Genomic DNA, 22088 nt, shown 5'->3' with positions numbered 1-22088 from the left:
GTGCGGCGTCTTTATGAGAACACACAGTGACTGGCTGAAGCTAAAACTTCAGAATATGAGGGAAAAGGTTCTTCTGTCTTTTCTCTTTTTTTTTAAGGTTGAACTTTATTTCACCTCTCGAAACAGAGAAATAGTCATTTCAACAGATTATAACAGCTTGAAAATTGCTTCAGAGTTTCTCTTTTTGTTGGGTTAATGGCATCTATTCGAGGTGAAACGGAAAGGTGATGCACAAAGTGCTCCGATTAATATCTTTGTGCTCAAATTACAACCTCTGTTTCATGTGTAGAAGCCAAATCAGTCCATTTCAGTTAAGGTTTAGCTCTTGGCTAAACAGAAGGAGATCTGCTTTGCTCCAATTCATCCCCCCCAACAGAGGCCTCTTTGCAGGCTGATGTGATGATCATATTTTCTTCCACTGTTTGTCATCCGGGTTAATTGTGCATCGTGTGAAATAAAGCGCAGTAGAAACAGTTATAAATGGTATAATTCCCGAGTTTATTGAGATAATTATTTAAAGTCGAGGATGCGTCCTTGGTAGGATGGACATGCTGACTCACTTCCTTCTTGTGCTCAGAAAGAGTCCCAACAAGAGGCCATAGATCACCACGGCGGTCAAATGTGGCCCAAATCTGATTTTTTTTATTTATTTATTTTTATTTATTTTTTTTCCATGACAGTGTGAACAGATCGCTCTTGATCAACGTTCGTCACAATTGTGCGCAGACAGAAGTCAGGACGTAGGCGTTTAGGCTCTAGCATGGTAGCCGCGTCTGCTCGTGCGAGCGGTGTTGATGACGTCACAATTTCGTGCCCGCAATATATAGTGGCGCAAGTCGATGCGCCAGTAGTTGCAATTTTCTCCGTCACAGAGGTGGCGCTGGTACGTGAAGGTTACCACTATTATACAACCACGAAAGTGGAGAAGAAAACAATGCCGCTGTCAAGAGCAAGAATACTGTAATTAATGATACTGCTGCAGTATTTATATAATTTTTTAATTCAGTTAAAAGAGGTGATGGTCTGAAGCCCCCGGCATCACCACTCTGAGTCTCTGCCCTCTTCTTTGCCTTCACGTATCCGTCCCGTAGCTTCTTCCACACATTCTTACAGAACTCTCCCTCTTTCCCCAAAGTTCTGCCAATCTCTGTCCACCAGTTTTGGGAGTTTACGTGCTCCCTGTGCTGTTTCACTGCAGTTTCGTACAGCTGCCTGTACAAACGCACCTCCTCACTGAGCCTGTTCTGGTCTCGCATCGGTCCATCCGGTCTGTCGTTGTTGGCGCCGCCAAGTTACAAAAATCAACTGGTGCACGACACCGCGCTGCGCCGTCTTTTCAAGGGAAGCGCCAGGCCTGAAACGCCATTTTGACGTCACGGTCCGCCACCGCCGTGACAGAAGCGTCAACTGTAGCTCCAGCTTTAGCCAGTGGAAGACCAGCGGGGTGCTGGAGTCTTAAGATTAAGAATTAAGGGTCTTTGTTGTTTTTTGCTCATGCATGTCGGCTTATTATGAAACATTCACACTGAAATCTGATATTGGCCACATTAAAAAGAGTAAGATGTGAAAAGACACGCAGTCTGTACGCAGCCTAATGCGTTGATGTCCCTTGATGGAACACAAAGCTAACAACTATGCTAGCTATGCTAACAACAGAAGAGGTGAAAACAAACGCGCATAAAGTGGTGATCTCAATCCATCCTTCGTCTGCACAGTGTTCAACGTGCAGAACTCTGAGGGTCTTGACATTGGAAGAGTTCTTTGGTGAGATTTGATGGAGTATCCTAGGAACACAGCTTTTAAGGATCCTTCTTTGACTTTGAGAATTATCTTTAGTACTGGTTCATGCGCAATTGACATGAACCATTCTGGTTCCTTCCATTATTCCCCAGGGTTCATAACTGAATCCATCTTCCCTACTAAAGTAACTGATTTGTATGGCATCGTGACATGAAACTGTGAAACCTCTAGTGTTTGCTGCCGGAGAATCAATGGAGGGTAACCCTTACCCTTTAGAAATCAGTGAGAGTGAAGGGAATATCAGGCTAAAGCTGCAGAGTGCAGCAGGTTGACAATTAAATGTGATATCAGGAAACTTCACAGCTGAACGTATCAGAATTTAAAGCAGCAGAATCTTGTTATTACCACTTGATGCCAACAGCCGTTTGCTGTTTCCTCTCTCTAAAAAAACAATATATTCCCTCTTTAAAGTTACTGTAAGTAACTATCTCTCATCTAGTTTTTAATCTCTTTGATAAATTATGTTATATTCCCTCAGGATGAACCATTTACCTTCATCAATGGAACGTTTACGTGAGAAAACGTCCAAATTTGTGCATTGGAGAGAGGGATCGGTGGTTTTAGGGTATATATTTGAGAAATGGAGGGTCATGCTTATGACGTAATGCCAGGACAGGCGGCAGCAGATGAATCGAACTCGTCAATAAAATGAAAACGTGAAAAGGACAAAGAATAAACATTGGTGTGGCTCGTTTTACCAGGTGGAAATCATAGATTAAGAGCAAAGATCTCCAAGTGAATTGTTGGGATTTCCCTCTACAGGTAGTTTAGCCTACAGATGGCGAGGGCGAGTGGCTTTAACTCCGACCTTTACGCAATCTAAGGCATAAATCTGGATAAGATAAAACGACACAGTATGAAATATATTGTCTGGATTCTGGAGAGAAACTGAGATGGGCAACTTCAAAAAGTCACCGCAAGTCGGTTTAACGCGTAAGTCTCACAGAAGAAGAGGTTCGAAGAAATCCGTGTTTGTTGGTTAAAGTCTTATCTCTTCACATCCAAAAGTGAATCTGGACTGCTTCTTGTTACAGAACCTCCAACCCGAGCAAATGCTCACTGAGCCTCAGCCGATCACCATGAAGGGACCTGACTGTGTGGCCGGGCTTTGTGAGATTTAAACAAACACAAGTTCCAAACCTATAAATCCCCCTCAGAAGCAGCCATGATGGCTGCTCTATCCACGTGAGGGCTTTCAGTGTTTATGATTTTTCCAGTGACTCTCAACAACCCCCCCCCATCCGTCTCTCTCTGGAACAGTTTGCAAAGGGCTGATTCGAGTTGAAGTGTGAACACACTCTTCCTCCGGCCATCTGCCAAATGCAAACGCTTGATGCCATGTTTGAAATCCCCTCAGCTCACTGAATAAATGTTAATCTACGAGCCTCCTGTCCTCAACGCTTCCCCTCCTCTCCCAGCTTTCTCTTCTTCCCACTCACTTTTTGTGTTTTCTTTCATCTGTTGTCTACAACCTTTACTTTTACTTTAAATTTATTTTGTCTCCAACATTTAACCTCCACGACTCTTCTCATCTTTTCTCACATTTCTTTTCTTCCTCTTCCTCCTTTCTCTCCATCTGTTCATCCTCTCAGATTGCCTCTGACAGTTTATGGGCTGAGGCAAAGCGCAGTGGTGTTTCCTCATTACAGGCATCTGTCTGCTTCGTTTTCCTGCTTTGTGTTTTTCCTTTTTTCTTTTCCCTTCTCGGTCCCTCCTTTCAGTTCAGAGAACAACCTTCCCATATGGTCATTTATAATTCAACAGAGGCGTTCCTTCAGAATTAAATAGATTCATTGCAAAGATTTTACATATCTGCTTCAGCGTTGCTGTTTGTGTTTTGTGCAGCTATCATACTGAGTCCAATTTGAGTTTTAGTCCTTGAGAGCAAGAACATTTCTGGGGGGCATTTTGTCCAGTATTCACTCTCAGGAAAGGCAGTTCAATCAGATTGAAGTCTGGATAAAGACGGGGTGAGACATCGATCAATATGAATATCATATCGATTAAAACAGATGAAAGATTGCATTTCACTTTATGCATATTTCGGGGTATCAGTAATCTCATGAACTGTGGCTGTGTTAGAAACAGCATACTACATATTACATACTGCATACTACATACTACATATGACATACTGCATACTACATACTGCATACTCATCGATCAGACAGTATGCAGAGTGTTTACCCACAATGCATTTTGCTCCTGCCCGAGCCAAAATCAGCCGGCCTGAAGCGGATTTCCCTTAAACTCTAAACTCTGTAAACTTTAGCAACATTTGAAACATTTTCAGGCGAGAAAGTAGTCGTTTAGATCCCCAACGTGTTGAAAACCTGACAAAATACCGGCTATTTACAATTTTGTTCCCACAAATTCGGCGCTACTAAAGCTAGCCGCAGTGAGCAACGCACTTCCGGTTATTTTCACAAAATAAAATACCCGTTGCCTTTTATCATGGGGAAAGCCATTACGATACAATTGGTGCTTTTGTTTTGAAAACAGGAAGTGAACCTACCCTCGTTGTAGCTAGCTTGAAACTGCCGTTTTGACAGGAAATAACGATCGGCGACGTCACGTTACGTTGCATCTTGGGTAGTTTGAGTATGAGTAGTAACCTCATGATGCATACCCAACATTTCGGCGAAGGAAGCTGAGGCTTGGGCTGGGCGGTGGAGACACTTTTTCGTTTCTCTCTCGTATTTCTTCCAAAAAGCAACTTGTTTTTAATCTAATTTTCTGTTGAAATGTCACCAGAACTGCCCCAATCAGAGCAGCTTCAGTCTGTTAACTGTTATTCTGAGTCACTGTGTTGTCTGATAACAGGAAATAAAACAGAAAATAAGAGGTTTTATTAGGATTTAAGTTGCATTAAAATACAGTTTATGAAAGCAGAGACGGGAGGAGAGAAGCTAACAGATGTTAACACAGCTGGATGTTAGCTAGAAAGCTACTACCTGCTGTTCTGTAGTTCTGTTATCAATAACAGGAGGAGGAATGTTTTCATCATCCATCCCTGATTGTGACTATTTGAAGAAGCTAGTTTAAAAAATGTAACTTATTATTTCATGGAATAATCGATGATCGTTTGCTTTAGCCCTAATCTTCAGCGTTAACCACCGCAGATGAAATAAAAGATCCGGTTAAAACTTGTCAAGATAGAGTTTATTCTGAATTCTTCATTTCACTTTTGAACATTCAAAGTTTCCCCATTCAACTCAGTGTAGGAATGAGTTTTAAGCAAAATAAGACGAACACTGTTGCCCTTACTCGACTCTTCTTCTTTTATAATTATTTGGTTTAATCTCATATTTTCGGTGGTTTTTACGTGGTCTTCTCTGATTTCATCCAATAAATAAGTTTAACTCTCGTGTTTATTTGATTTAACATTCAGAAACAGTCCCTCTCACCTGCTGCTTTGTAATGATCATTGATTTGCTTATTGATCCCTCATACGGCCTCAGAAACAATCAAACAGTTCCGTTATTGAATGGATTGTGTTTCCCACATTCAGGCAGTCTGTTGTCTTAATGTCCTTTAACTCTGGTGAGTTTAGCTTTTCTGCCAAGAACAATGTGCCCTCCCAGATATAAATAAACCCACATTTCTATTCCACACCTGTGCTGTACTTTTGCCTCTGAGACAAAATCTCACAGACTTCAGGAAATTACTTGGATGGAACTTATTATTAGTGCTATTTAGTGTTTGAAAAGCAGGTATATATCCTTTAGTCAGGTCTGCCGCCTCCTCAATCTTTTCCTCTTTTTTTCATCATCCGCCTCTCGATACGTTTCTTCTCTGATGTTTACAGATTCACCTTAGATTTGGCTACTAAAGAAAACTGAAAATTATTTAATTTGATATGGAAATTCTTGGGTTTTCAGAAGCTTTATGACCCTACCTTCGTAGTAGCTAGCTTGAAACTGCCGTTTTGACAGGAAATGATGATCGGCGCCGTCACGTTATGTTGCATCTTGGGTAGTTTGAGTATGAGTAGTAACCTCATGATGCATACCCAACATTTCAGAGAATCTAGTATGCATCCGGGAACTTCTCGCTTACTCAAACTCGCTTACTAACTCAAAAAGTGAGTAGGAGTAGTGAGAGAAGTATGCGGTTTCGAACACAGCCCTGGTGTTTCACCTCTAAATGTTTCTGCCCCTAATCAGATTCTGCCCTCACTTCCTGTTGCTTCTCATTGCAGCAGAGGTTATGTGAACGAGTGTGTGCAAAGAGGCATCTCGTGTTTGAGAGTGTGTGTGAAACTCTGTTCATTTTACATGCAGCTGTACACAGTGTGCCTCCTCTCATCCACTCCGACTCTGATTCGCAACACGTCTGCTGAGCTGCTCTGAAGTCAGAACGTCAACAAACTCCTCTGAAGTGTTTGACCAAAGAACCACAACAAATATTAGCATCCCCCAAGCTGTCACACACTCACGCACACACCGATGGATAAACACACTCCGTACGAGCATGAGGGCACATACAGAGCCGGGGAATTAGAAAGTCCAACCTGCAGACTCCGCACACACAGCCTGTCGTCCACTTTGAGCCTGATTACAAGCAGCTTTTTTCCATGTTTTTTTTATGGAAATATTGTGATTTCAAAATAATCTGTTATTAATTAATTGAACGAGGCCTTGTGAGAGCAAGAGACGTAACCAGATTTAAGTAAATCTAGTGTGCTCTTGAACAAAGTGGCGTTTTTTTTTTTAGCCAGAAGTAACCACGGGTATTAAAATGCTGCTTAAAGGGATAGTTCGCCTCTTTTGACATGAAGCTGTATGACATCCCATATTAGCAACATCATTTATGAACATCTTCTTACCCCCTGCTGCGTCCTGTGAGCAGAGTTGCAGCCTCGTTTTGGTGTTGATGAAAGTAGTCCGGCTAGTTGGCCGGGGTTTAAAAAATAAAGCGTTTTGCTTCTCAAAACAATATGTGTTCAACAGAGTAATACATTTGCATCACAAAATCGTTCATCCAGAAAAAGTCAGACCTCACAATCGCTTGGCGCTATTTTCTCTCCCTTCGTATCTATCCCTTTAAGGTATCTTAAAGGCGAACTGTCCCTTTAATAATAACTTCCGCTCACCACAAAGGATTTTGCACCAGATTTTGTAACCCAGCTCCGGGGAAACTGTTCCCGTTCGGCTTTCAGTCGGCGTTACAGTTTATCCCAAAGCTGTTGCTCTGGGATAAAAAGAAATATCTGTGTTAGCCAGTTTTCGAGTTCATACCACTCCAGAAAAGCCAATTTTTATCACTTTACGGACGCATTACGAGCACGAAAAAGAAAGGACAAGGACCCTTCCAAACTGCTGGCACAGTTGGAAGTGCATTATAAGTGTGTTTTATAACATGCAGTTCTCTGTCGGTAAGTGTTTGGTGCTGTGAAAATGCATCAAACACACAGCCAAAGTCACACAGCCCATCTGCTATCTGCAGAAGTGTAGCTGCCAGTGATGGTGCTGTTATTCAACTGTATATTCAATTATATGAGAACACAACATTGTGCATAAAATCAGTTGTTGCTATTGTTAGCAGAGAGGGGAAAAGTATGGGACATTTTAACTAAATCTAGTCAGTCTTTTTACATAAAGAGAGATGAAGCAACAGGTTGAAAACCTGCACAAATGCTCCGAGGCCAAAGTCTGAGAATTTACATACTGTATGAAGGGCGATCGCACCAGTTATTCATGCCCGAAACATTCAGCAAACTTTGGACGGCTCAAAAGCACTCAAAAGTCTGTCGTCTGGGACTTAATCAATTTAAGAAAATGTGTCGCTGCTTCCCACCACTTCTCAGTGCTGCTTCTTCCATATTGATTTGTCTCCTTTTAGATAAAATTAACAGCAGAAACCAAACTCCTCCCGTTATCTGGTCTGCTGGCCTCTGATTTCAGCTCCCAGCAGGAGGGATGCTCGCAGATAACGGTGATAATGAGGCTGATTTTTAACGTCAGTGGCGGTATTATTGATACCGTTGATGATGATTGCTGTTAATCATTGTTCCTCTTAGAAGCGTTTGGGGGGGGGGGGGGGGGTTCATAAAAAGGGAAAAAAACAGGATTGTGTGGTGGAGGGAGATGATGGAGTAACGACTTTAAACATTATTCTGCTCTGATTAGAAGGTGGTGGGGGGGCGTCGGTGGTTAAGTTTCATTGTTGTAAAACCTCGGGGGGTTCACAGTTTGAAGTTGGCTCATAAGTAGTAATGATGAGCAGTGATCGCTGGCAGAGGGTGATAATCGATTGTTGATGAATCTATCAGAATTAATAAGCTGTACTGCCGTCAAGGCAATTATAGGATACCCACTGGAGTGAGTTTTTCTCTCTTTTAAGCCACACATCCAGTTCAATGGCGGTCCTGGAAAGATCCGTCTTATGGATACCTGCGGTTAAATCAGAGTTTAGTTCATCTTATTCACTGCATTTTTCTCTGTAGATGAACAAGGCAGCTGGTTTTGTTTTCAGTGAATATTTGCGAATATATAATATTTTGAATATTTGCGCGATGACGTCATTTTAGTAGAGTACTTATGACATGACATGTTACGGCATGTTGTGTCTTGTTATGGTAGCTGCTGTACGGTGTCCTGTCCTAAGAATTTCAGTGCCCAGTCCGACTCTGTTGTTCTGTGTATCTGACAATAAAAGACGAGTTGACTTGATGTGCACATTTGGTATTTTGGCTCAGAATGTTTCCAACATGGCGTCGAGGCAGAAGCGCTCCAAAGTTTGGTTATATTTCACCAAAAAGGACAAAACTAGGGCCAGCTTTGATCACATCAAAGGGGGAAATACCTCCAACATGCTGAAACATGTGACCACACAGCATGCAGTTACTTTGCACGAATGTAAAGTCTTTGACACGCTGCTAAGCAATGGCGGCGACTCTCGCAGGGGAGCTTGTGGCGCAGCGTCTTCTGTCTGAAAAGTCCCAGGTAACGAAAAACTTCCAGGTCCTGTTGGTTGTAATAATTTTAGCGACATATTGTATGAATAATTTCCATACTTGAAATTAAAGTGTAACTGCAACCAAAGATATGTGTACTATATTTATATATTTGTAACAGGATAAGAATCGAAAAGCACCTTTATTGGGAATTCATCTCACTGTTTTTATAAGAAGATGCAAAGCTATGGGCTATTTGAGGTGTTCCAAGACCCATTTAAGGTTTTTTTTATATATATGCAGGAGTGATTCAAACACAAACAGCTGTATCTGTTTGTGTTCCCCAGGAGCTCAGTCCTTAAAGGTCTCGTATCTTTCTGAAAAGGCAAACATGCAAATTTTTCTGCACAAAAACTGTTAATGTGCAAAAGTTGTTCATTGCGATTGTACTTTATGTCACAATGTTCATTTGCAAAAGTTCCTGTTTATCAGCTTAAAGGGATAGTTCGCCTCTTTTGACATGAAGCTGTATGACATCCCATATTAGCAACATCATTTATGAACATTTTCTTACCCCCTGCTGCGTCCTGTGAGCAGAGCTCCAGCCTCGTTTTGGTGTTGATGAAAGTAGTCCGGCTAGTTGGCTGGGGCTTGAAAAATAAAGCGTTTTGCTTCTCAAAAAAATATGCGTTCAAAAGAGTAATACATTTGCATCACAAAAATCGTTCTCGGTGAAAAAGTCAGACCTCACTTCGCTTGGCACTATTTTTACCTCCCTTGATATCAATGCGTCCAATGTAAAACTGTGCAGACCGAAGTGCAGACCGAGCACTCCCCTGCTTCCGAGCAGCAGACACCGTAACAGGTGCAGCTATCGCTAGGTAGCTAGGGAGTGCTCGGTCTGCTCTTCGGTCTGCAGCAGGGAGTAAGAAAATGTTCATAAATGATATTGCTAATATGGGATGTCATACAGCTTCATGTCAAAAGAGGCGAACTATCCTTTTAAGCTTTGATTTAGTTGAAGTTGAGTGCAAAATGTTGGTGCATACTTGGAATTAAAGTGTAACAGCAACCAAAGCCATCCATTCTTACCAATTTCCATCCCTAGCGTCACACTTAGTGTTGTCACGTATCAAACGCATTTATAAAGTCGAGGAGAGTTTGATCATTGAGATCGAGAAGCCTTACGACCCGTTATAATTCAGCTAACAGACGTCGTATCACTGATCAAAACATCAACTTTTCAGCTTATCGTTGAAGAACCGACAGCAGCGTGTGTTCATTAGTCGTGTTGAAACATTCATACAGGCTTGTGTGTGTTTTCTTCATTGACTTGTTTTAAAAACACAAGAAATCATTGAAGTTGCGTCTCCGTTGCTGCGTTGACTCAAAGTCATTCGACACGACTGTTTGGTAAATTTCCAGTGGTACCAAAGACACTATTGTGTGCTTTAAAGTTAAGTTAAATGAGAGTTGAGTTGTGGCTACACTGACGAGGTAAAGGTAAAAAGTCACGCTGTGAGGTGTTGTTTTAATGACGTTTGATGGACTTTTTTCATTTTGGTCCCTTTATGTGGACCAACACATTCTTTCAATCGTAGAAGCTGCCGTTCTTTCCTCCTTCACCCTCTTTCATCCGCCTCTCACTCCCTTTTTCCCTCCCGACAGCCTTCAAACAGCTGGAAACGGCTTCTTTAGTTGTCAACAGCAGTCTGTGTTGTTTGACACATCAGCTGCAGGGAGCTCTGGTCCTAATAGGCTATTACACACCATAACACCCTCCAACACACTCCGTGTTACCAGCACTGAAACGTATCATTTCTACAAAAAACAACTGGAGTGAAATAAGAAAAGATCTTCTTTAACGTATAAACTAAAGATTTAAACACGCATGCACTGCACTCGGTCTCGATCACACATGCTATTAAATTTTCTAATGCCTCGAGCGGGCCTGACAGCGGAGTGTATGCCATGAGTGAGCTGAGCTCCACGGGGAGTTAACTGATTTAGGATATCTGTGACAGACACAATCCCTGCTTAGTGGCCACTAAAAGGGAGGTGGAGATGAAATGAGGGCTAAGACTAAAACATCTTGTTCAGCAGTTTCATCACGACTGTGAGAGCATCCTTTTATTCGTCTGTTGGAGAATATGAGGACATTTAAAGCTGATATAAAGATGCAGTGAAAATGTGTTCACAAAAACCTCCAATGATGGAAGAAAGTTTGTGTAAAATGAGCCGTAGCAATCAGGCTAACGCGGTTTGGCGTTAAACGTAGCGTTGGTGGCATCAGAAGCCGTTTTCACCCATAAACTGGAGTCCTGAAATGTTCTGGAGGGCAGGGAAACATTTTCCACTCGGGCCCGAGGCGGACTCAGACCGTCTTTTAGGCACAATCTTGTCCCGAGTTCATGTGTTGAACTTTCCCAGGTTGTTAAAACACAGCATCACAGATATGCAGGAGTTGATCGTGCATCTAAGTTCAGCTGAATTCGCATCACAGATGTTATCTTTATGTCACTCGATTGGTGATTTTTAAAGCATTTAGACATCTGACCAATGAAACGTACAACAATTTGGACGTAAAAAAGCAGCTTCATTGGGAATTCATCTCACTGTTTTTATTGGAAGATGCAAAGCTAGGGGCTATTTGAGGAGTTCAAAGACCCATTTAAGGTTTAATTTAGCATATATATGCAGGAGTGGTTCAAACCTAAACAGCTTTATCTGTTTGTGTTAGCCAGGAGCTCATTTCACTACAATGGGACGGATGTATTTACATGTATTTTAAAATCAGCCTCGCGCACCATCAGAACCGAGAGGAATGAAAACCTCAGGGGACATTATCCGTTGTACACACAAAGGGTTTTAAAGTAAAATCTTGCGGTTGCCTTCGTGCAGCTAATGTGTATAAATATCAGATTATTTCTTATCCGCTGTAAAACTTGACCCAACGGGCACACTCATGCATTAAAACCATCTATTATGCTTCCTCGCCCTTCTCAGGCAGCTGCTAAGACAATGGATTACAAAACAGCCAGTAAGTAGAGGTCTTAACTGCCCCGTAGTTGAATGAACACAACATCTGCAGGAGGCTGATAAGGTTTTTGTTCGGTGTCAATAACACAGCAATGACTTTGTACCACAGTCTTGAAAACAGAAGCAAGTCCATCAGAGTTGTAGTCGCATCACGCCGAAGCTGCCAAGTCCTTTTCCCCCAAAACCGTAGAGCGATTGCCGTTAAATGTAAATGTACTTTATTTATACAGCCCTTTACAGACAATCCTTACGATGTACCAAAGTGCTTTACAGCAGGTAATAAATAAAGAGAAGAATAAGGAAAAACAAATAAAAACGATAAAAGAACAGTGAAAGCAATAAAATACAACAAAATCGAATAAGATAAAATAAGATAAAAGCGTCATCATACTACTGGGTATTTAAAGCCATCCTAAATAAGTAGGTTTTTAGCCTAGATTTGAAGAGGCCCAGGTCAGAAATAGTTTAGCGTTGTGTCGTGTTTGATTTTCACTCGACATTTCGTCATACAGCTTTTAAGCCTGATCTTAAAGGTCTGGTTCCACAGAGAGGGGCCTGATAACTGAAGGCTCTGCCTCCCAAACTGGCAGCTGGTTCCACAGAGAGGGGCCTGATAACTGAAGGCTCTGCCTCCCAGACTGGCAGCTGGTTCCACAGAGAGGGGCCTAATAACTGAAGGCTCTGCCTCCCAAACTGGCAGCTGGTTCCACAGAGAGGGGCCTAATAACTGAAGGCTCTGCCTCCCAAACTGGCAGCTGGTTCCACAGAGAGGGGCCTAATAACTGAAGGCTCTGCCTCCCAAACTGGCAGCTGGTTCCACAGAGAGGGGCCTGATAACTGAAGGCTCTGCCTCCCAGACTGGCAGCTGGTTCCACAGAGAGGGGCCTAATAACTGAAGGCTCTGCCTCCCAAACTGGCAGCTGGTTCCACAGAGAGGGGCCTAATAACTGAAGGCTCTGCCTCCCATTCTGCTTTTAGAAACTCTGGGAACCACAAGCTAACCTGCAGTCTGTTGGGGAAAAGTACAACTATATGATGGAGCTCGGTCATTAAGAGCTTTATATGTGCGGAGAAGAATCTTAAATTCTATTCTGAATCTAACAGGGAGCCAATAAAGAGAAGCTAAAACTGGAGAAATATGATCCTTCTTGCTAGTTCTCATCAGAACTGCAGTTTATAAGCTGAGAGAACGGATTACCACCATACTCTTCTGCAGCCGATGCTGGAAACGCAGAAGACCGTAACTCTAAGAGGACTCGCTGCAGCTTCTTATCTCACACACTGGACATGGCCGTCCTCATGCTTTTTCTAAAGCTGCTGAAAATGAAAGTATGAGCATAACACTGACTGTTCAGCACGCTTAAACTGAAATTGGGAGTTAAAATCTCAGGTCAGCAGCAGTAAACACAAAATAATGTGTAAATGTAGATGTGAAAGGGAAAAGTGGGAGCATTTGTAACCAGATATTTCAGCTTCTGATGTCTTTAAAGTTGTTTTATGAAACCAGAGCCCTTAGATTCAGGTGATTTTATTTTAGGGCTGGGCAACGATTAAAATTTTGAATCTAATTAATCACATGATTTCCCTGATTAATCGCATTTGTATGCAAAATCCAAAAATGAATTCAAAAGTAGTGTATAGCTTTTAGCATTTAGTTTTATTTTAAATGTGCTGCCATATGAATGAAAGTGCCATAACATTTGTTGTGCAAACACACTTTTAACATCAGCATCTTTCTGTAGTTTTTATGTAGAAGCCTCGCTCCACTGTCTGTTTCCTTGAATGACTTGCTGCTATCAGTTGTGTGTTTTGCCTTTAAGTGATATTTTAGACTGGAACTACTACGCTGAGAAGACAATTCAACTTGGCAGTGTTTACAGATGACTTTGGTTCTGTCGACTCCGCCGTCTGGAAGAATTTAAAAATGAAAATGGCCGAGTAAAAGTTCCGTACCCTTCTCCATGTTTGGTGGATCCGCCGATTACTTTCTTTTCCTGTTCCACAGCAGACAGAAACAGACTTTTACTAAATAAAAGCCAAAATAAAACCCGGGTTCGAGTCCCGTATTGGACGGCCCTGTGCTGCATGTTGTTCCCCCTCTCTCTGCCCCCTGCTTCCTGTCTCTCTGAACTTTCCTATCCATGAAAGGCACAAAAGCCCCCCCAAAAAATGCTTTTTTTAAAAATGTATTATTATTATTATTTTTTTTTAAGTAAAAAATAAAACCTATAAACCGATTAAATATTTATCGACTTTAAATAATTAACGAGTTAACTCGCCCAGCCCTATTTTATTTATTTATTCGGTGCCGTCTGTCCTAATTCAGCTCGGACATCCGGGTTAGATTACAGGAGTAGTTTGCTGTGTCGAAGACAATAAGTTCCAGTACTTTTTTTAGAAGGATTCAGGTCTGCAGACGGGTTGGGAACAGACCACATTTTATGGCGACATGACATGAATTTCACAAGCGTGTCTGAGTGAAACTGAAAGTCATCATTACCGAGGCCCTAAATATCTTCTCTAAGCATCGCATGTCTGAAAAAGGCTTATTATGTGGGCCTGTATATGTAATATAGAGCCACATGGTGACTTTTGATCTGTAAGAGAAAATAAAAACAGCCGTTTCCTTTCTCTTGTGGACACAAACAGTCATTAGTCACCGGTGGCTCCTGCACATTTCATTTGTTTGCAGTCCCTCAGTGCGTCCAATCTGATCTGATGTCTCCAAATTGCAGCTTTCTGCTGCATTCGGCTGCGCCTGTGAATCTGTCCAAGATAAAAACAATTTTGTTTGGCCTTTTTCTGGACCCCTCAAGTTAACAAGTTCTCCCCGACAAAACTTTTTCGCGGTGGCTGCCAGGGTAATGACAAGATTTTCAAAGAAGCTGTTAGTGGTGGTGGTGGTGGGGGTGGGGGGGTAAAAAAGAACAAAAGGACAGAGAGAGAGAGAGAGAGAGAGAAAATGCAGCCAAACTAAAAGCTGAGGGTGAAAAGGAGAGAAGAAGACAGGAAAGCAGAGGGAGGAGTTGCGAGGTTATGAAGAGGGGGAGACTCAGCCGAGGAGTGGAGCTCATTAATGAGTAATGCGTTTGTGACTCTTTGCCCTTGGACACCACGGCTTCTGGTGACTTTGTTGTTACTCCAGTTCGGTGCCACAGATGCCACCACCATGAAGCCGTGAGCTCTCTGTGTCCAGATCTGAGCGACGAGGTTGGACAAATTAAAGTTTAAAGGATGTATAAAATCTACACGGGGAAAAAAACAAGCCTCGCTGCTGGACGTAGAGTTCAACTTTGGGGAGTATCGTAGTTCAGACTCAGAATATAATCACTGAAGTGTTTATTTGAGCTATATTCTTCCTACATGCAAATATATTGCACTAATTAAAAGAAATATTCAGTTTTTTTTGTCTCTCACACACACACACACACAGTCGGCCTCTTCAAACCTGTGGCCTGTGTCCAGATCTGCAGTGTTTGCAAGCCAGTACCTCCTGCCATTTCAGCCCAATTAGAAGCTCCTCTCCCTGGGTAGAGACCAGTGGAAAGGGGGCCCCTCCCTCCCTCCTTCCAGCCTCATATCAGTGGCGCTCATGTTATGACAGCCTCTGACACTAGCGCCGCGTAATTACCGCCATCTGAAGCGGTGAGGCAGTATGCGGTAAGAAAGAGGGAGGGGAGGGGAGGAAGACAACGGAGAGGGAAAGAGCCGAGAAGAAAAGGTTGAAGTCGAAAGAAAAGACGGTAAAGGAGGCGGGAGAGGAAACGAGCAGACGGCTGGCAGACGACCCCCTGTTGGGTTTGTTTTTGCATGCAGCGTGTGAGAGAGTGAGCGAGCTGATAGCTGGTGACAGTATCTCGTAGCAGCAGAGTGGAGTCATGCTGCCATCACCGTGGACGACAACATCTCTGAGCAAATAATTCCCAAGGTGATCCCAGAGACGAGCATGGAGAAATCCTGCTCGATGCCAGACTCTCTGCACTACAGTCAGGTCCCCGGTATCTGGTAGCGCTGCCTTGAAGCTGTTGGACTTGGTTCCAAATGTTTTGGGTTTCCTTCCACATGTTTTAGGAAATTTGTAGGAAATTTGAGTCAGGTTTGTAGGAGCACGTCTTCCAGATGTGCCCACAAATTTTCTGTTGTCCTTAAGCCCCTTTGTAACTAATTTAGAGGTATGCTTGGGGTCATTGTCCATTTGGAAGAGAGAGTTATAAAACCTAATGCCGTGAGTGGAAAAGGGGCTTCGGTGGGTAAAAAAAAAGAATAACGTCAGTTTATACCGGGCTGCTCACCTTCATGTGCGCATTTCAAGGCCAGCATCGGACTTTTCTTAGATCATTCAAACTCACCGTTCAAAGGTCTATTCCTTTCAGGACTGCTCCTTTATGGAGCTTTTAACACCATTTTCAAGGCCAAGTTTGCTCACGTGGTGTTGAAACAGTTCAAATAAAAAAAATATATATAAAAAAACAAATGAAAAAATATACAGTATATATGAAAAAAAAAGAAATGGTTCAAATTAAAAAAGATATATATATATATATATATATATATAAATAAAACAAGGAAAAAAGAAACGGTTCAAATAAATGAGAATCCTTTTGTTTTCTATTATTTAAATTACATTACAGCTCAGTTTTGGTACACGTTTTTCCTTCCCAGTCCACAGTTTGGCCCTCTCTACAGCAGAAGAATTCAAAATCAGGTTTATTATTTTATCACTGCAATTTTCTATAGCAAACCTCAGCCATGAATAGAAAATTCACAAATCTATTCTAGGATGTTTTCCAACACCACCCCCCCCCCCCCCCCCCCCCAAAAAAAAATAAAAAATGTTCAATGCCTAGTTGACAAAATAATTGCTCCTGTTGCACCACCATAACTACAGAGGAAATGGTCCAAATTGGAGGTCTGAGTCATCGGCCACACAATAGATTTTCTCACATAAAAGCTGTTTTTGAAGCAGACTTCACTGAGCCGTAGAAACTATGGTCAAAGTTAAGATGATTTTACCAAATGATTTGTCAGCGTTTAATTTTCTGGTCCAAACAGCGACTTTGCTGCATAAAAACACTTTAAGCTTTTGAAATGCCACCCTGTGAATGTTAGGAAGCTGAATTATTTAAAAGAACTCCCAAGTTCACAAGATGTCACATTCGCAGGGAAAGAGAAGAATTAAAGCTGGATTCCAAACCACTGTAGCTTTATGTCGGCCATTTTAATTAAGGCTACGCTCTCCAACCAAAGCAACATGGAATGGGACATAACCTGCTGCTCGTTCAACTATACAACAATCCCTCTGACACTCATTCATTTACATGTGCAAGAGCAGCAATTTACTCCACATAATACAGAGTAATTATTACTTACTTCAAACATTTTCCTACATATTGTCTATAAAACAAGCTTTAAAAACTGGATATATTTCTCATGGCGCACCGAAGGAACATTTTCAATCAGAATCTGATTTAAGCGACAACCACGATCTCTATTCCTTCCTGTCGACATGCCTTCCAGGGTTATTTCTTGGGCCATTTTCTCAGTCCGTGCTTGGCAAGTTCAGGTCGAAAGTATGAACTCCTGAGGACGCTGTTCGGTTATTCTAGATTTGAGACGGCGGCAGAATACTTGATGATGTCACTGCTAAACTCGGCTATCACGCACACCTTAATCTCATTGTATATCGTCAATAAGATCGTCAGGTTTTATCTTCATTTTAAACACATTACTGTTGATAATTATTAATAATATCTATATTCCCTGTGGCAATATGAGTGCTTGTAAAGCAACCATTGGTGGGAAGATGACGCGGAAGGTAGCGGTGGCTGTGTTCGTAGTTTGTTTGGTAAATGGTCAAATGGACCGGGCGGTAGGCGCTGTTGTCGGTATGCTTTACAATGAAGCTGAAAATGGACTTTAACTTAAAGAATCACCATCGTATTTAAAGTTTGAACAAATACAGACTAAAATCCTTCATGTGCACGCTGCCATACATAAAGAAAGTGAATGAAAACAGGCTTGACGTATGTCAGGCTGCCTTCTACTGACCCGTCCTCTGCTCTCATCTTCTTGTTTTTGTAAGGGAGTGGGAACAAACCAGAAATAATCAGACTAAATCATGCCCTCCTCATTTGCAATTACCTGCTGTTACTATGACATGACTTTAAAAAAAAAATTTAAAAAATCCCCCATTAGGTGTAATAGATGTAATCGCCCTCATGTCCATCCGAACATTATGGATGACTATTACAGCGCCTGGAACAAAATAATTGAGATTCAGAATGGAAACTGGGGAAAAATAATCTCACCTCACTTTTGTGACATGTACTTTGATGAGGGCTGAGAGCGTGAGAGGTTGTGAAAACAAAGGCTGCGGTAATATTACAGGGCAAAGTGCAACTCCTGGCTTTTTGTTTGAATTGGTCATGTTCGATGTCGTCTAGTTTTAGGGACCATTTCAGGTCCACAGTTTTGAACTGTGGACCTGAAACATCAGTATTTAATTAAATTACGCTGGGAGACTCGTTTCACTGTTTTTAAGTGATGCTGTTAATTCATTTGAAACATTTGCATGTTAAAAACACACACGTATGGGGTGGTCGTGGTGTAGTGGGTTGAGCAGGCGCCCCATGTACAGAGGCTACAGTCCTCGCTGCAGCTGGCCCCGGTTCAAGTCCTGCATCGGACGGCCCTTTGCTGCATGGCTCTCTGCTCCCTGCTTCCTGTCTCTCTTCAACTGTCCTGTCCATTAAAGGCATAAAAGCCCAAAAAAAAATCATTAAAAAAAAAAACAACACGTATATTATTTGACTTACCTAAACCCAACTCAGAGAATCAGCACCTCCAAATCCGATACCATGGTCCTCAGCCGGAAAAGGGTGGAATGCTCTCTCCGGGTTGGGAAGGAGGTCCTCCCCCAAGTGGAGGAGTTCAAGTATCTCAGGTTCTTGTTCATGATGGAGCGGGAGATTGACAGACGGATCGGTGCGGCGTCTGCAGTGATGCGGGCTCTGCACCGGCCCGTCGTGGTGAAGAAGGAGCTGAGCCAGAAGGCAAAGCTCTCGATCTACCGGTCAATCTATGTTCCTACCCTCACCTATGGTCACGAGCTGTGGGTAGTGACCGCAAGAAGGAGATCGCGAATACAAGCGGCCGAAATGAGTTTCCTCCGCAGGGTGTCTGGGCTCTCCCTTAGAGATAGGGTGAGAAGCTCGGTCATCCTGGAGGGGCTCGGAGTAGAACCGCTGCTCCTCCGCATCGAGAGGAGTCAGATGAGGTGGCTCGGGCATCTGGTTAGGATGCCTCCTGGACGCCTCCCTGGTGAGGTGTTCCGGGCCCGTCCCACTGGGAGGAGACCCCGGGGAAGACCCAGGACACGTTGGAGAGACTATGTTTCTCGGCTGGCCTGGGAACGCCTCGGGGTCCCCCCAGAAGAGCTGGAGGAAGTGGCCGGGGACAGGGACAGCTGGGCTTCCCGACCCCCGGAGAAGCAGCAGATGATGGATGGATGGATGGACCCAACTCGAAACAGATGCTTACAGGCAGGAAGTTCAGTTGAGCTACTTGTAAAGAGACTTTTTAGGCAAATTAAATTATAAATGAATTTAGCTCTCTGTGTTCTTCCTGACATTTTAAATCATGATTACTTGACTCAGACTTGAGGGACTGAAACTGTGTGAATGAATTCAAGGCAGAGTTCATTTTGCAGTTTTGAACAACCTCTCTTTATAGAAAACAGGTCTGACTGTGAATAAAGAGCAACCCTGAGTGGAAATGAAAGTGTTTCGTGTTGCTGGTGATTTTGGAATAAATAAAATAGTGTTTGCTGATAGTGGCAGCTCATAATGGAAACCGTGTTTATACAATCATCCCGACACTTCAGAGTAATGTTTGTTTTGAATCCGCACCGGGGAGTTCTGTTCTGTTTGTGCTGCTGTCGTATCTGTTCGGTTCATCTGAAAGGACCAAAGCAAGTGAAGCAACAGAACCATTCCAAGCTGATAGTTTGGAATAAAACCAAACCATGCGGACTCCTCTTTCTGGAGTTTTTTTTTGTTTGTTTCATTGTTTGTTTGTTTATAATTTTACACACAATCCAAGTTTGTAACCCAACAGTGTTGAAGATGCACTCACCGGCCACTTTTTCAGCTACACCTTGCTGATAAAAGGTTGGACCCCCTTTTGCCTTCAGAACTGCTTTAATTCTTCGTGGCATACTTTCAACGAGGTGTTGGAAACATTCCTCAGAGGTTTTGCTCCATATTGACATGGTAGCATCAGGCAGTTGCTGCAGATCTGTTGGCTGCACATCTATGATGCCAATCTGCCGTTCCACCACATCCCAAAGCTGCTCTGTTGGACTGAGATCTGGTGACTCTGGAGGCCGTTGGAGTCCAGGGAACTCATTGTGATGTTCAAGAAACCAGTTTGAGATGATATGAGCTCTGTGACATGGTGCATTATCCTGCTGGAAGTAGCCACCAGAAGATGGTGCACTGTACTCATAAAGGGATGGACGTGGTCAGCAGCAATACTCAGGTAGGCTGCGGCATTTAAACGATGCTCAGTTGGTACTAAGGGGCCCAAAGTGTGCCGAGAACATATCCCCCACACCATTACACCACCGGGCCGTTAGTTAGTTCCCCTTCCAGTTAGCTTCTCCGATCTGTGGGTAAATGTAACTTTAGGCCTGTTGTATTTTTCTGCTATCTGATCCCACAGACGATCACACCAGAGTCCGACTGCAGCTGCTGGATGGAGACCCCCACTCTGACTACATCAACGCCAATTACATTGACGTGAGTAATTGAACACGTGTGTGTAGATTAGAAATGTGGGAGTTTCCTGCTTGTGAGCTGAGCATTAAACACCCCCATTCCGCAGATCTTTACTCTACAACTACAACCCTCATCCTAACTTGTCAGAATCAATCAGAAAATTCACCTGTTGGTTTGAGGGACACGGATCTAAAAGGGCACGTAAAGAAAACACCCCCCCACCGAGGCCAGTGCTTCACATTGATTTTTAATAACAAGTATTGACTTCTTCCTCTGTGCCGGTTTAATGGCATTTAGCTGGAGAGTTGTTTGGATAGACGGAGAGAAAGACTAAAGTATTTTAAAATATGTTACCTTCAAATTTACCAAAACGATTACACATTAAACAAAGCTGCTCTGTAGGATTTAACAAAATTCTCTGGTTAGAATTATAAGAGATCTACAGAGACTCTCCCACTTAGAGGGAATGCGGACCGTGGATCAAACCATTGTAAGCAAAGAAAAGGGGTCCTGTGCCTCTGTTTCAACTTGTGTTGAAAGTGCAGACTTCAAACTATTAAACCAGTTTTTAAATCGTGTTGATAGGCCTAGTAAAACCAGACCTATGATAGAGCATTCGCGCCATGCTTTATCCTGAATGTTGCCACGTTTGGTGAAAACAGGCCATTCTAAGGAAAGTGCTCGCTGTGGTTTCTACAGTAAAGCATTTTCCTGCTCTGATTTTATGTTTTCAGTGTGACTTCAGGTCCAATCTCTTGATAAAGTGTGTCAAAATGAAATAAAAATACATGTAAAAGCACACATGGGAGGTTGCGCTGGAAAGAAATGACACACCAAACAAGACAAGGTCGACGCTTTTTAAGGTGAAATATAAAGGTTAAAATCGAAAGTAGTCAAAAACGCACAGAAGAACTTAAACCTTAAAACTATGTGCTTTTGTACGGTGGCCAACACGTGCAAGAGAGAAACGCTGCATGTTCACTCAAAACACAACGGAAGTTCGCCAGGCCACTAGGGGGTCTCGACCTTTGGGATAGGGGATCGACTATGGGAGATCGACCATAGTAACAAAGGAGAAAAATGTATAAAGGCTGGTTGTCCTTTATGTCTTTTAAAAAAGACATAAAGGACATCGGGATATTGCGTCGTTGATTGATTGTTCACCTTCCGGCTCCGTTCCACTCCTCACAGTGAACGATGGCGACCGAGAGAGAAAGACTGTTGTTGGAGTTGGAGCTTGTTGATGTTGAAATACGATCAAGATTTTACCAGGCAATAGATGACGTATTCTTCTGATTATTCCAATATTCTTTGCAATCTTGTTTGAAATGGACAGAATATGATTTTTCCAAGTGGGATTTTCATCAGTTAAAATACCCAAGAATTTTGTTACCGTGATCCTCTCCAGGATTTTATTGTCAATATAAACATTAGGAAGAGAGATTGTTGATTGTTGACTTCTCGGAGTAAATAACATATACCAGCTTTTTTTCATATTAAGTGACAATTTGTTTGCCTTAAACCATAAGTCAACTTTACACAATTCTGTGTTAATTTCTGATATTAAGTTACCA

The 22088-nt window shown here is 42.5% G+C and overlaps 1 protein-coding gene across 10 annotated transcripts in view; it reads left to right on the top strand.

Annotated features, from left to right (window-relative positions):
• Positions 1-22088, top strand: part of ptprt (protein tyrosine phosphatase receptor type T) — a 427933-nt gene that overhangs the window by 374633 nt on the left and 31212 nt on the right. For 7 of the 10 annotated variants that reach the window (XM_075460191.1, XM_075460190.1, XM_075460189.1 and 4 more), the window contains one exon: positions 20450-20535. In XM_075460191.1, the coding sequence (XP_075316306.1) occupies positions 20450-20535 (86 nt within the window). The remainder of the gene's footprint in view (positions 1-20449; positions 20536-22088) is intronic. The other 3 variants (XM_075460193.1, XM_075460192.1, XM_075460186.1) reach the window with 1 other exon arrangement.

The sequence above is a fragment of the Odontesthes bonariensis genome, chromosome 3, assembly GCF_027942865.1.
Source record: "Odontesthes bonariensis isolate fOdoBon6 chromosome 3, fOdoBon6.hap1, whole genome shotgun sequence".
Classification (NCBI taxonomy): Eukaryota; Metazoa; Chordata; class Actinopteri; order Atheriniformes; family Atherinopsidae; genus Odontesthes; species Odontesthes bonariensis.
This window is presented reverse-complemented; position numbering and strand designations above follow the sequence as displayed.